This window comes from Helicoverpa armigera, chromosome 2 (genome assembly GCF_030705265.1).
Source record: "Helicoverpa armigera isolate CAAS_96S chromosome 2, ASM3070526v1, whole genome shotgun sequence".
NCBI classification, from domain to species: Eukaryota; Metazoa; Arthropoda; class Insecta; order Lepidoptera; family Noctuidae; genus Helicoverpa; species Helicoverpa armigera.
This window is the reverse complement of record NC_087121.1, coordinates 7,863,933-7,878,095: the sequence shown is the minus strand read 5'-3', so window position 1 is coordinate 7,878,095 and position 14,163 is coordinate 7,863,933. Positions and strand designations below refer to the sequence as shown.

Here is a 14,163-nt window from a genome sequence, read left to right as displayed (position 1 = left end):
TACTTACGTAGTCAGTATCTGTCAGATATCTAATACTTTAAAATAAGATTTTGATCATCAATACTCGAAGAAGAGGATGTCCTGGATAGACCAAAGTGGAAGAGAAAGATATGGAAAGCGGACCCCGTCACAAGACGGGTTAAACGCCAAGAAGAAGAAGAAGATCATCATGAACAGATAAAAAACGATATTGAAGTCAAAAATAGAACAGTGACACACCAGCTCAGTGAATATTCTGTAGTCGATGGTGCTTGCAAAGGATTTTATTAATCGCCTTTGCCTTCGGGCGTCAGGAAGTCCGGCGACACCGCCATTACAGACGCCGCTTAATGTTTGCCGACTTCATATAGATATAAATATGTACCTACTTACTTATAAGTCACTCTAGTACCTATATTTGCATGTGGTAAGAGGATAGTGTTTGTTTGTTATTAAAGTGAAATAATATACTGAAGTATTCCCATTCTAGAACCAATCGTTTCAACACGTTCCTCTGTTGGAAATCTAAATAAATAATAAATAAAACACCAAAGTTATTCCCATTTCAACAGCTTTCGGTGTTTAACTTTGGTGCCGAAAAAGGAACAAAAAAAATACATAACATTTTATTCCATTCTTAGCACCTACTCTGTTTTGAGTATACTAAGATCTTGATTTCGATTTGTCTGATGTACCTTCGTGTTATTATGTGTCCGTATCTATAGTACATCTGCAATTTTAAGAAAAAAGTATTACGATGATTTTAGTTTTTGTTCGAAAATCCCATAGATAAGTACTTAACAAATATGAATGTCTACCTGTGTTAGTCCTTATACCTTAATAACAGCCTTTTTATCGTCACACTGCACAGGCCACGGAGAAGGATTGAGCTTTAATCACCACGCTTGCTCAATGCGGGTTGGTGATTTCAGACCTTATACTTAATGCACTATAAACCCGATCAGCTTAAGGAAACAGGACGAAGCTTCCAGAAATTACATAAACGGGCTCTGAATTAAGTTTAGGCCTAATATACATCGGTGGGCTAACGTTGATGGGCTAGCTAATGAAGTTGGCTGGAGTATTAAATTACATTGCTAAACTATCTCCGTGGAAACGGGTATACGAACCTTCATTTATATTGATATCGGAGTTATATTCGTCGCTATTATTATTACACACAAAAGCGATGTTTACTTCTCGAACTCTAAAACTTATTAGACATTAAAAAGTTAAATTATAATAAATATTCAGTTGGTAGCAAAAAATAATCAAAACAACAATCCCCGTCCCAATTATCACATTATAGTGTTTATAAGTTTTTTTCACATCGAGAAGTATTAAACTGTCAAATTATTCGCCAACGTTTAATAGAAACGTACGCACTATATGTTCTATCGTCCATTATACTTTACATCTTGAAGACACATGGACGCGAGCCAAAGGAACGCATACGCAGCGATGTGTGATAGCGTATCTCAACATTAGTCACAGTATTTACCAACCTGACATTTTAACTAGTGCAACGATAGTACTATTAGATGCAGCCAGACAAGTATTTAGCGCCAATTATTCTATCTGTTATCTTGTTAAGAAATAATAGGTATTAGGCACTTATCTTATTCTACCGACTACAGAACGAACAAAAATTTGTAACATGACACGTGTAAGGGTTTTTACATCTATATCATCAGGGTCTAATATACAGTAGTCCTGTGTTTCAGGAGAAAGTGTTTTTTTATATATAACGAGCTGTTTTCAGAGGTTTCACGAGTATCCCGTAGGAACTACTTTTCGTGCCTGGATAAAATATAACCTATGTTACCGGGAAATACCTAGCGTAGCTTCCCAAAGTATTTTTTTGTTCAATCGGTGTAGTTTCGGAGTCGTAAGGTTACAAGCAGTACTTAACTAAATTACTAATAAGCAATAGTGCTTCAAAAACCAAGAAAGTTGTAAATTGAACGGAGTTAAAATAGCTAAGTATGTAGCTGTCAATAACACTGAATAAATAAAAGTCCTAAATGTCATAACAATAACTGATACGATAAAAATCTGTTAGTACAATCAATAGGATCAGATAGGAGTTATCCAATATGCGAGAAGCACAACTTCGATAACGTTATCGCTGACTAATCCATTTGTCAATTGTGAAGGAACATAGCTTTTAGTGTCACTTCAATATTTATATTCTCTACAGGAATGAGAATGCAGTATTAGCATGGAATGAATTAGAAGAAATTTTTGCAAAGTATGAAAAAGTTCCTTCAGCCGAGAAACTGATACCGAGAAGCCTATATTTAAAACAATCATTTATTTCTTGGTCTCAATTCAATACCAATAAAATAAATATGCGTTTTGTGACTTCAGGCAATATTCAAGGATGAGAAGTACATAAGTTGTTTGAGTAAGACAAAACGAGTTTTTAAAGCCAGGCACGCATTGAATAGATTACTGTGTCAATGCCTGATGAGAACCAATTATTTAACTACATGGATCTTAGCTGCATCCATATCCTAGTTGCGAAAAGGCTAGGCAGATTATGAATGTCTGTTTTGGATCTTGCCTCAAAAAGGCAGAACACGGACTTGGTTTCACATGACTATCATCTCAACTATGAGATGGTCTGAATTTTAAATGTTACCACGATCTTTGCTTTTGTTTGTTTCATTTCAAAACGATTGAGATATTAATATCCTATCCCTCAATTTTTTTAACATAGATAGATCTATAGACTAGCATACACATATGTATAAAATACAGTCATTTTCAATATCTTCAAATCAATATCAAAATGCGTAAGTAGGAACATTAGTTTTTACATGAAGAAGAAATAGATAGGTATTGTTCGTTCAAAATGAAAACCGAATGATAGACCTACCTACATAAGAGAAAAGCTGTGCTATGTAAGAGAACATTTGATAGCCGCTCAAGGTAGATATTTTCTGACCTATCCTACTACCTAACACTGTAAACGCAAATGTCTGAATGGATAGGTTTATTCTTTACACGGAACGAGTAACTATTGAATAACTTAAATAAAGATGAGATATTTAGGAATACGCCAATGTAAGTTAGTTAGCTGATATAAAACTCGTTGTCAGTTAAACTGGACTAAGTAAAGTAAAAATAGAATGTATTATGGCAGAATATCCTAATTGCCTATCTTCATTACTTAGCTAAGTATTTCTTTACTATTCCGATTATTATGTACCTATCAGATAATATTATGTATTCAGATAATATTGGTGAAACAGTTACTTACTTACATTACAATACAGCAAAATTAGAAATCTTTTATTGACTTCGTATTTAAATAGACAAATATAAAAAGTAACGTAATAATGAAAACAAAATCGAATTTTCAAACACTGAGCCAAACATCTGAAAGAATTAAAACTTACCTGTTGATACAGCCGAGAAACGTTGCCAGATCCGTAGTACTGACGAGATATCATGAATATTTAATGACTCCGGACATCTTTCACGGTGATTATGCTAAACGTATATCAATAAAGCACGCCTATAACATTATATTTGTTGTTTTAGTATCACAAATGAACACACACTATGTTTTCGAAGTTTTAGTTTTCGCGTTTGTTAACCGGGAGTAGTACGAGCTGGCCGAAGTACGAGCGGGAACTGAGTTCGGGAAAAGTGTTAGCGCTCGGCCGGCGACTCGACAACTGAAGTGAGCGCTGCGCCAACTCGCCTGTTGCCGGGCTACCGAACCACGATCCTCCAATATGGCACGACCGCCGCCGGCATCGCTACTTTTCTTTGTATAAGAGCCCCCGCAGACCACAGACTTTTTATCGGCCGATAGTTTGGTCGGGCTCTTAATCAGTACGCAGATGTAAGCAAGTGCGCACACTAAGACGATTTGGTATCGGCCGATAAAAAAGTTTGATGGGCTTCCCGATTCCATTCAAACTAAACTGTCGGCAAACTATCGGCCGACCGTATAATCAGTATTGGCTCCCTACCACACGCGCACACATAACGATTTTTTAGTCGGCCGACTAAGCCGATAGTTCAGTTCGCTCCGAGCTTTGACAGCGAATGGTCGGTCGCGCGTGTTTTGTAAAATGGCGTCGCCCAATTCTCAGTCACTTATTTTGGAATCTTCGATCGTAACTTTGACCTAGGAAGTCGAAAAAAGCCCTGCACTTTAATAATCGAGTAGTTTGGAATGCATTCTTAGTGTAAAATTTTCCATTTAATAATCTATCACTAAAGATATGATGCACCCAATACTCTCGGGCTTTCTTTTTAATTTTCCTTCTCTGGTGTATGAGAGCAATAATAACATTTCTATGCAATGTTTTACTAATTTTCATTGTGCGGTACGACCACTCTTCACCAGTTGGTTAGAAACTAGCAAATAGTCGGCAGACTGTTGGGATAGTTTGCGCGCTCATCACCGACTAAACTGTTTAGTTGGCTCGGTGTGCGTACTAGCAGGCCAACCCGACTAAACTATCGGCCGATAAAAAGTCTGTGGTCTGCGGGGGCTCTTACTTTTATAAAACAAACGAAAGCTTCGGACTTTGATACCTTCAAGTTTATTTCTACTTAGTGAAGGAATGATCGAGACTATGACTACAAATATACAGGTTATTAGTTTAACAGTAAAAATATGACATTGCTGAAATTAAAAGTTGAGTCATCTAAGTTTTTATGAATTTACGATGATATTATGTTTATGATCTTGGTCGACCCCAGACTGAAACAAATAAATATTCGTCACATAATTTTATTAATGTTTTAAAAACTGTAACTTAAATGTTATGAGATTCTGTAGCTAAAGTTTTGACTGAAATATAAATTACTAATTATTGATTGATTATTAATGCTTTTTTCATTTACCACTGGGTAACAGTACGGCACAGGGTTGTAATCACGGAGGAAAGACAGATATCATAAGGAGAGTGCCTGACCTACCGGTCAGGCACTCTCTTATGATATCCGGTAGGCGTAATCAAAATCAGTAAACTAGAACTAACGAGACGTTCGGGTTCCTTGTCAAATCACGACCAATCAGTCAAAGATTGGTGTTGATTGATTGGTGATTTTATTTTGAAAAAGTTGGCGGGTTCTACAGAAGGCGTTTAAGGGCGGAGCTAGGAACGATCCTCGTCGCCGAACACCCGCATTCTAGCTCGCTACCTAAGAGATACTGCGTTATGACATCTCCAGTCATTTGGTTCTCCATGGTTGTAAAGCAATTGAAACGTACCTTAAACATTACCTACTGTGACTGCATGGCCTACTCGATATTCGATACTTAGAGATTTGGTCATAATAGTAAAACGCATTTGTTTGTGTTCGTGTTAATATGGCAGAAGAAGTTACTGATCAAACGGAGCCTCAAGAAGATAGACTATCTGCTGAAACGTAAGCAATTAAGCATATATAGGTATTTCAATACAAGAGTTCCGACACTTATTGTAAAATTACTTTAGAAAGGAAACTTACTAAGGAAAAGTCAATGCATGGTTTGGCTTTTGTTTGATAGATAGTAGAAAAGATAGAATGAGACATAATAATTAAAATAACCAGGGAAACTTTAACGCGTCCCAGGGAAACATTTTCCTATACCTTGATATGCTTTTGTGAAATTAATAGTATCAGTAGTATTTATGAGGCATACAAAAAAATATTACTAGGTAGGTTTTTTTACTTAGGACTAAATTATTTTTTAATAATTTTAATAAAATGTTGTTTACTATTAATTTAATACAGGGAGGATGATATAAAGCTTACAAGGAGGAAAAAACTGACTCTGTTTCTGTCCGTCTACTGGCGCGGTCTACTATGTCTGTTGACTCCAATCATATTACTTCTTATGCTGCTACCGTTTCCACCACAGGTAACAACAAAATTACTTTTGCATAACAATCTCTTAGGCCGCGAACGCACAGGCAGGTGGCTTGCTTAGCGCCTAGTGCCTAGCGGCTTTCATCCGCCTCGAAACAAAAAACAAACACGTTTGTTTACATGGATGCACGCCAAGCGACTAGCTAGGCGCTAAGCGCGCAGTGCAACCGGTCGCGTTCATTTTAGAACGTTCGTTTTACTGGGCGACTCGCTAGGTGACGCGCTAGACACTAGGCGCTAAGCAAGAAACCTGCCTGTGCGTTCGCGGCCTTACACAATCAATCTCTAGGCTTGCCTCTTTTTTCGTTAAGGGTGCATCTACACGGTGGAAATAGCTTGCGCATGTTGAGGTACATGCGCAGGTTACATGCACTTTAAAAACGTGCGGGTCCAGCGACTCGCGCATGCACTAAAGGAAAATACCAACCCGCGTGCTCTTGTCATTTGCGCATGTTAACTTGCTCCAGCTACATACACCGTGTAGACGCACCCTTAAGAAACGTAGGGTAATATTTGTTTGTCTAAAGTGCAGCACATTTCCCAAATGTTGGTTTTGCTGCACGGCAATTTTTTCCTATTTATCAAGGCCCTCATAAATGTACGAATTGATAGTACGAAATGTACGAAATTCCAATTCTCTTTGTTGTGATCAGATCTTTGTTTTCATTCAATTAATATAATGTATTTCCTTCTAGAAATATCAATGGGCTGGTTATACTCTATGTTTGATGGCTGTATTTTGGGTTACGGAATGCATACCATTGACAATTACATCTTTTCTTCCTATCGTTATCTTTCCTTTAACTGGTATTATGGACACACGAACCACTTGTCTGTGTTACATAAATGTAAGTACAAGAAATAAAATGTAAACTTTAAATAAAAATGAAAATTTAGCTGATATAATTGATTGAAACTATCGTCAATTCTTAATCATCATCACCTCCCGAGCCTTTTTTTCCAACCATTTGGGGTAGGCTTCCAGCCTAACCCGATGCAGCTGAGTACCAGTGTTTTACAAGGAGCGACTGCCTATCTGACTTTCTCAACCCAGTTACCCGGGCCACCCAATCCACTTGGTTAGACTGGCGTTGACCAAGTTGGCGTTGAATTCTTAATAAATAATGCTAAATAATGAATGAGGTTTTTATTAACTTTCAGGACACTGTTCTTATGTTCTGCGGAAGTATGATCTTAGCACAAGCTGTGGAACAGTCAGGGTTGCATCAAAGACTAGCTTTGCATACTATTAGCCTCATCGGATATTCGCACTATAGGTATCATTCTTTTTACTAAGTGTTTTTGAGTACCTAATTTATAAAGTGTTACTTTTAGTTACAGTATTCTGCTTTTGTCCTTTGACTAGGCTCTTTGAGAGTCCTAAGGCTACGTAAAATTAAGGCACGAGATTTTTTAAATTCCGTTCTGAATTCAAAAGAAGTCGGTGAATTTGTGTTTTCTATAAGTCCAAATCCTATAAGGATGGGCGTACCAATAGAAGTTAATTAAAACTAAAACCTACCAGATTTTTTCCTCATAAAAAAAGTCATCAGATATATTAATATTTTTTTTATAATAAACCTATATTTTATTTTTACCCCAAATATCTTAGGAACACGGCATGATTGATTTTCAATACATTTGTAATAATGTGCCAAACCGTGATTGTATTTTTTTAGCCCTGAGCTTTATTTAATCTCAAAGAATCTTTACTTTTCATTTTTTGGGAGGTAAGAAGGACTACTCCCGTCTTATGTACATTCTCCCGGTATGGGAGAAGCAGAAGAAAGTAGCGGACTTACTGGCCAAACCTTCTGGTAATATTTACAGTTAGGGTGCAATTACACGGTGCAAGTAGCTTGCACGTGTTGAGGAACATGCATTTTAAAAACGTGCTATTCCAGCGACTCGCGCGTGTACCAAAGCAAAGTACCCACCCGCGTGCTCTTGTAAATTGTCGCTTGCGCATGTTAACTTACTCCAGCTACATGCCTCGTGTAGATGCACCCTTAAAATGAAATGTTTCTTTCAGACTGCTGTTTGCGATGTCAATCACAACAATGTTCATTTCGATGTGGATCACTAATACCGCAGCGTCATCTATGATGGTTCCCATTATTTTCGCTCTGTTGGATGTTTTCGAAAAAGTTAGTTTTTAAGAACATGTACAAGATGTGTAAACAATATTGTGTGTGAAACAATATTACCTATTTGACTTTTTATTTAAATTTTAGAATCAACATACAAATTAAAAAAAAGTACATAAAAAAATTAAAGACTATTTTTTTTTTCAGCAAAATCTTATACAAGTTTACGACTTGGACAGCGATGGTGTACAAGTTGCCTCAGATATAACTACTTGTTATTTTTGCGCCGCGTCCTTTTCAGCAACTATTGGTAAGTTACTGATTTAAGGGTGCGTCCACACGGTGCATGTAGCTGGAGCAAGTGTCCCGGCATTATTATTATAACTTGCGCAAGTGACAAGAGCAAGCGGATGGGTATATTGTATTGGTACATGCGCGAGTCGCTAGATAGGCACGTTTTTTAAATTACTTCAAAGTAATTAGTAACACATTTTTATTTTAGTGTATCATTGATGTATAGTATACTTACTATGCGTGACGTGTTCGTGTTTCAGGAGGAATTGGTACTTTAGTGGGCACTGCAACTAATTTAGTATTCAAAGGACTCTTCGAAAGGTAAATTGTATGATAATTTTGTTTTCTTAATTAATAAAATTGTATTTGTATTACTAGCTTCTGCCAGCGGTTTCACCCGCATCCCGTGGGAACTACTTCCCGTACCGGGATAAAAAGTAGCCTATAGCCTGCCTCGATAAATGGTCTATCTAAAACTGAAAGAAATTTTCAAATCGGACCAGTAGTTCCTGAGATTAGCGCGTTCAAACAAACAAACAAACTCTTAAGCATTATAATATTAGTATAGATTACTAGTAAGACGTTCTACTATTCCGGTCTAGTATAACGGTCATTTCAAATAATCGAATACCGTTATTTCAGGGCATACCCCTCGGCACCCGAGTATTTGTCATTTCCGAAGTTCTCCGCATTTTCCATTCCATATATGCTTGTATTGGAAGCAGGACTTTACTTTTACATGATATTCATGTATCTGGGATTTTTAAGGTATAGTAATAATATGTTTTTAATTAGGTATAATTGATGTAAATATCTAAGGCCACATAAACGACCGTCTTTCTTAAAACAACCGTTTACTATGAAGAAAAGGAGTCCCCACAGTATTAACTCAATAACATTATTGACGTGGTTACAACCGAATTAAATATTTATTTTCATAGTTAATTCTTACCTTCGCACCTTAGTATTTATTTTACTATGTGATTAGTAAATATGTAAAAGGTACGATAACTTGAAAGATAGCTAAACATTGTAAATTATTATGTTAATAAAAACAAATCACTGACTTAGACATGCAGCTCCATCTAACGTGGCAAAATTGAACTTGTAGTTCAAAAGCTCATGCAAAGCTTCATGAGGCACAGTGTTCCACTTTTTAATATAGGTGGCAGTCCTATTTATAAATTCGCATTATAACCAAGTATGGAAGTTTGTACACCCTAAGGAATGTTCATAGTTCCTTCTGTAGATAAGTAGGACCGCCATAATCTAGATACGGCCAGAATTTCATCTCATCTTCTTGTGTCTTCTGCAAAATGTTTTCAGGTAGTTCATTTCCATCCTCTGCTTCCAACACACGGTCTACAAAAAATCGGACAAAAACTATCCCCACCGCACCTCAAAAACCCAAATTACTCTGAAAATTTACTTTTGTATTGCCTATATTATTATGTAAACTGAGGCCTACTTCAATTAACCTAATTCAAGAAACGCGTTTAATTTTGAATTAATAAACCAAGAAATGTCTTATGCGATTTAAAAAAAAAGCAACTAGATTACATATTTTAGGAAGTATTAAACTTAGCCAGTTTATATAACATTATACTAATATGTATGTAATTGTCCTCATTTCAGACCTAAAACCAAGGCCGCTCAGAGCACGCAAATACCCGAATCAGGAGTAGAAGCTGCTAGGAATACCGTTGAAGAAACACTGAAAAAAATGGGGAAAATAACCTTTTGGGAAATTGTAAGCCTTTTATAATAAGTAGATAATAGGAAAAAGTTATAATACTAATATCCCTCGCTTTGCTTTCTACTTTTGAGATTGCGCCAAAATTTAGCATACTTGGGCATACATGGGCCTCCCTACATAAGGCACTACACATATAAAGTGCATTTCATTAATAAGAATCATAGAAGAAAACAATATACATTGATTAAAGTTTCTGAATAATTCTGAATAATTAATGCTTCTTATGTCTAACAGATGGTAATAATATTATTCAGTGGTGTAGTTGTAATGTTTTTCTCACGTGCTCCACAAATATTCTACGGGTGGGGAGACTATATTTCTGATTACTACGGTCTGAATAACAATAAATTGTAAGTATGAAATTATAATAAAATGAAAATGATTAAGGAATCAAAATGAATGAAAAGTAACTTTTGATTATTTTTAACAGTGTTCAAGACTCTGCCGCGGCGTTCTTAGTTTGCTTTTTAATGCTTTTATTGCCATCTAATTTGGACTTTTTTCGCAACTTCTACGTTAGCGGTAAGTTTTTTTACAAGACTTCAAACTAGCCCCTGCTTAACTAGCTACAGTATCGCGCTTCTCGTAAAAAACAAAACATAGCTGTAATATGGCTGTAATTAAGTGGAAGTGTGTCATTTTCTGTCAAAAAATTTTAAAACTGGCCAACTTCTAAAACTGCTCCAATAGTTTTGATTATTACCCCTTTAACACTTACTTTCTAATATATCAATACAATGCGGGGTTTTTCCCTTTCTTCTGCCACCGGGTGGCGCCACGTATGCGTCTGGTCCAAACAGCTGTTAAATAGTATGGAATTGTAGGTGCCGTTTATTGAAATTCTGTTATATTGGAAGTGTTATTGATTTTATTATGGACTACGGTCAGAATAAGGTTTCCGAACTAAAAATTGAGCTAAGAGAGAGGGTGCAAAAGTCACTGGTACTAAGGAAAAGCTTGTTGAAAAATTTGTTAACACAATATGATTTAGTTTTTTTTATTTACTCAACCTCAATAGTAAAACAATAATGCAGTGCTTTAATTATAAAATAAAAAAAACACTAAAATCGTTCACTATTCATAGTAAAGATAAGCACTTTGACAGTTACCTGGACCTGACGACTCGGTGCTGCCACCTCGTGGACGCCATTTTAGAAAACCCTCATTAGTCCAATATGTCTTCATTGATGTGTAAAATATTAATTTTGAATTGACTTAAAATGATGTTGTTTATCTTGGTTTGTGTGTTTGTTTGCTTGAACACACTTATCTCGGAATTTATTGAAGATGGCTATAGGAACTTTTTAACACGCGTATACATATTAGCTTTACTTGTAACTACGTATGTAAGAAAATCTTGTAATCTTAATTTGACTCACTTCCCGGTCTTCGATTAGGATGAAATTTTGCACACGCTCCGAGTTCTGATGACAATACACGACTAGCGTGTTTTTTTATCAATTTTTTTATCCTTTCGCTCCAGATAATTCGCGGGCGATGCTGCTGGTGTGACCTATATTATAATAATTTGTTACAAAAAGAAACGTTACAAACAAATAACTAGACTACATTGTTACTTTTACAGAAGACGAGCTGCCTAATAAGCCAGTGCCGTCAGTTTTGGATTGGACAGTAATGAATAAAAACATGCCATACAGTTTTATGTTCCTCCTGGGTATGATTTATCTTAATAAGTTGAAAAGCACGTAAAAGAGAGAATATTTACTTTTTTTTGAAACACTTGTGGATTTATACTTCACTCACAGAATTGTATGTACATACTTATATTAAACCTTTAAAAAAAGTTTCACTTCATAACACTGACTGGCACAGATGCGTGGACCATGGGAGAGTTACTAATGATTTTGCGAAGCTTTGTCTTTGAAAAAACTCCATTTAGGACCTGCACTATCGTTAAAAATTAAATCATTGACTTACACAATCGTTTCTAAAGAAGGCACTTATTATATCCTTTTATATATTTCTCTTTAAGGTGTTTTGTTTATAAACTTTGTTCCTTAATTGTAACGCCTTTTAAATTCCTACAGGTGGTGGATTTGCGCTCTCGGAAGCTGCTAAAAAGGAATATTCAGATCTGAATGGGTACATCGGAAATGCACTCAGACATCTCAACATTTTTCCGAATTACTTTATCATATTGCTGATAATCATATTTACAGTCTTTATAACAAACTTTGCGTCAAATGTCAGTGTATGTAATATTGTCACGCCTATAGTCATGCAATTGGTATGTTAATTCAAAATTTTGATATTGTTCTCACGATTCAATTTATAAGAAATTCGCTCCTGTTGTGACAACATTTTTGCATTCCTCGCTTCTCGGGGATCAAAATTGAGCGCTCGGTTAAAAAACAACTTTATACTCTTGTAAAAAAAATCACTTTCTTAGCAGCGAAGGTCTGGTAGGCCAGATTTCGACTTCTTTAGTATCAAAAAATCTATTTTGTCTTCAAGTTGAAAGATCTTTTGTAAACTAGTATTATGTTTATAGTTTTACACCCTCAGAGATTATAATGTTTTTTACAGGGCAAAGAAATAAACATTCACCCTCTTTGGTATAACATTGCCTCCGGTATTTCGGCTTCTTTTTGTTTTTGTTTGCCTGTTGGCACTCCGGGCAATTTAGTTATCCAGGGCGCTGCTAAAATACCTACAATGAAAATGGTAAGACATTTTTTATTTATTTATTTATTTTTAATTTTGGTCATTTAAACGGAAGGAATGAGTATTTGAGAGAATATAGCTGTCATGTTATAGGCGTATACCTAGGTATAGCGGAGGAATGAGTTACATTTTGAGGAAAATTTTGGCGTGGTATTGGGCATGAGCGTTAATAGATATAGTGGAAGAAACGACAAAAAAACAACGAATGAATTGTTTGAAAGTCAACATGGTTAGAAATAATGGTATTTTGCAAGATGACGTAAATGTATGGAAGGAGAAAAACATATTGTGCCGACTCCAAACTAACACTTTCACTGTTCCAAGTCCCAAGACAAATGTCAATATAATTATGGCAAGTCCAAGTCAAGCTGTAATTGGGATAAGGGCAGGAGGATAATGCATCTGAACAAAACTCTTTAACGATCTATCGCATGTTTTCACAGGTAAAAGCTGGTGTTGGTCCAACTGTTACGACCATATTGTTGACGTGGATAAGCATGTGCTTCTGGGCGCCTGTTGTATGGCCCGATTTGAACAAATACACGTCCGATTTGAGTTGGATGGATAAATAAAAGTATAATGCCAACTTGGAGAAATCTCCAAGTTGAAAAACAAATGTTTTAATCATTGTCTCAATGTAGTAGCTGACTTGTACCTGACCTGACCTGTGTACCTGTGTGTGTGTACCTGAGTCACATACTTCCTAGTGTTATGGGTGGATCGTTATGTGCCACGTAGTCTAAATATTTAGATTAAGGGGCCACCTTTTTTTATACAACTTTTGAACTATTATACTACAAATCCCAAGATTGATCCTACAATAGGTTCTTTTCAACTTATTAACTACTAAATACAAAAAAATCATTACGATACAGAAAGTGGTTCATCCATCCTTACGGACGGACACAATCTATCTTCCCAACATTGAAATAATTATTCAAAACAGTTCAGTCGTTTCGGAGCTCTTAGGGTACAAAGAAACAAACAAAAAAAAATTCCTTAACATTGAACTTAACAGTGCTTTATTTCTCACTTTACATAACAAAAATATATATGGTATGTTCCATTGTGAAACCGTGGAAACTTGTAGTAAATAACACGTAACATCTAAACTTGAATTGGATCAGTACTTTTAAAGACCTCCTGGTGCTGCTTCGGTCACCGTCGTCGTCTCACCTGGGCCGCCCGGCACCGGGATGGCCATGATACCGGCGTCATCAGGGTCGAATAAAAACGGTGCCCATATCATAAGGGCAACAAACAAAGTTACGAGGCATATCAACACCGGTATGAAAGAATATTTAGCCTGTAAAAAGACATGCTATGAGTTCCATATACCACTACATAGTATATATGTATAGAAGTTGCTTCCCGCTATTTGTCTGTCTGTTTATAATTTATGTTGAACCCCAAGTGTACAAGGCTCCGGTGGGAGCTGCCAAGTCAGCCCGGTGGCACTTTGTAATACTGTAGTAGGTAATA

At 36.2% G+C, this 14,163-nt stretch overlaps 2 protein-coding genes across 2 annotated transcripts in view; one reads left to right on the top strand and one right to left on the bottom strand.

Annotated features, from left to right (window-relative positions):
• Window positions 1-3,696, bottom strand: part of LOC135118069 (uncharacterized) — a 29,678-nt gene extending 25,982 nt beyond the window's left edge. The window contains exon 1 of the mRNA XM_064039018.1: window positions 3,384-3,696. The gene's annotated coding sequence lies outside the window, so the exon portion shown is untranslated. The remainder of the gene's footprint in view (window positions 1-3,383) is intronic.
• A 1,598-nt stretch (window positions 3,697-5,294) lies between these two features.
• LOC110371392 (protein I'm not dead yet) lies at window positions 5,295-13,260 on the top strand. Its single transcript, XM_049844056.2, has 15 exons — window positions 5,295-5,376; window positions 5,725-5,851; window positions 6,555-6,707; window positions 7,021-7,136; window positions 7,892-8,006; window positions 8,154-8,256; window positions 8,501-8,561; window positions 8,883-9,008; window positions 9,876-9,990; window positions 10,231-10,346; window positions 10,427-10,518; window positions 11,582-11,671; window positions 12,045-12,244; window positions 12,544-12,681; window positions 13,125-13,260. Exons 1-15 carry the CDS (start codon window positions 5,318-5,320, stop codon window positions 13,251-13,253), a joined length of 1,740 nt encoding a protein of 579 aa, XP_049700013.2. The 5' UTR covers window positions 5,295-5,317; the 3' UTR covers window positions 13,254-13,260.
• Window positions 13,261-14,163: the final 903 nt, after the last annotated feature.

What these genes read in the sequence shown, in the direction of transcription:
- LOC110371392 (XM_049844056.2), top strand. Translation starts at nt 5,318, where the DNA reads ATGGCAGAAGAAGTTACTGATCAAACGGAGCCTCAAGAAGATAGACTA. An exon ending in TCGCAACTTCTACGTTAGCG is followed by an intron (nt 10,519 to 11,581) that starts GTAAGTTTTTTT and finishes TTACTTTTACAG; the next exon opens with AAGACGAGCTGCCTAATAAG. An exon ending in CGCCTATAGTCATGCAATTG is followed by an intron (nt 12,245 to 12,543) that starts GTATGTTAATTC and finishes TGTTTTTTACAG; the next exon opens with GGCAAAGAAATAAACATTCA.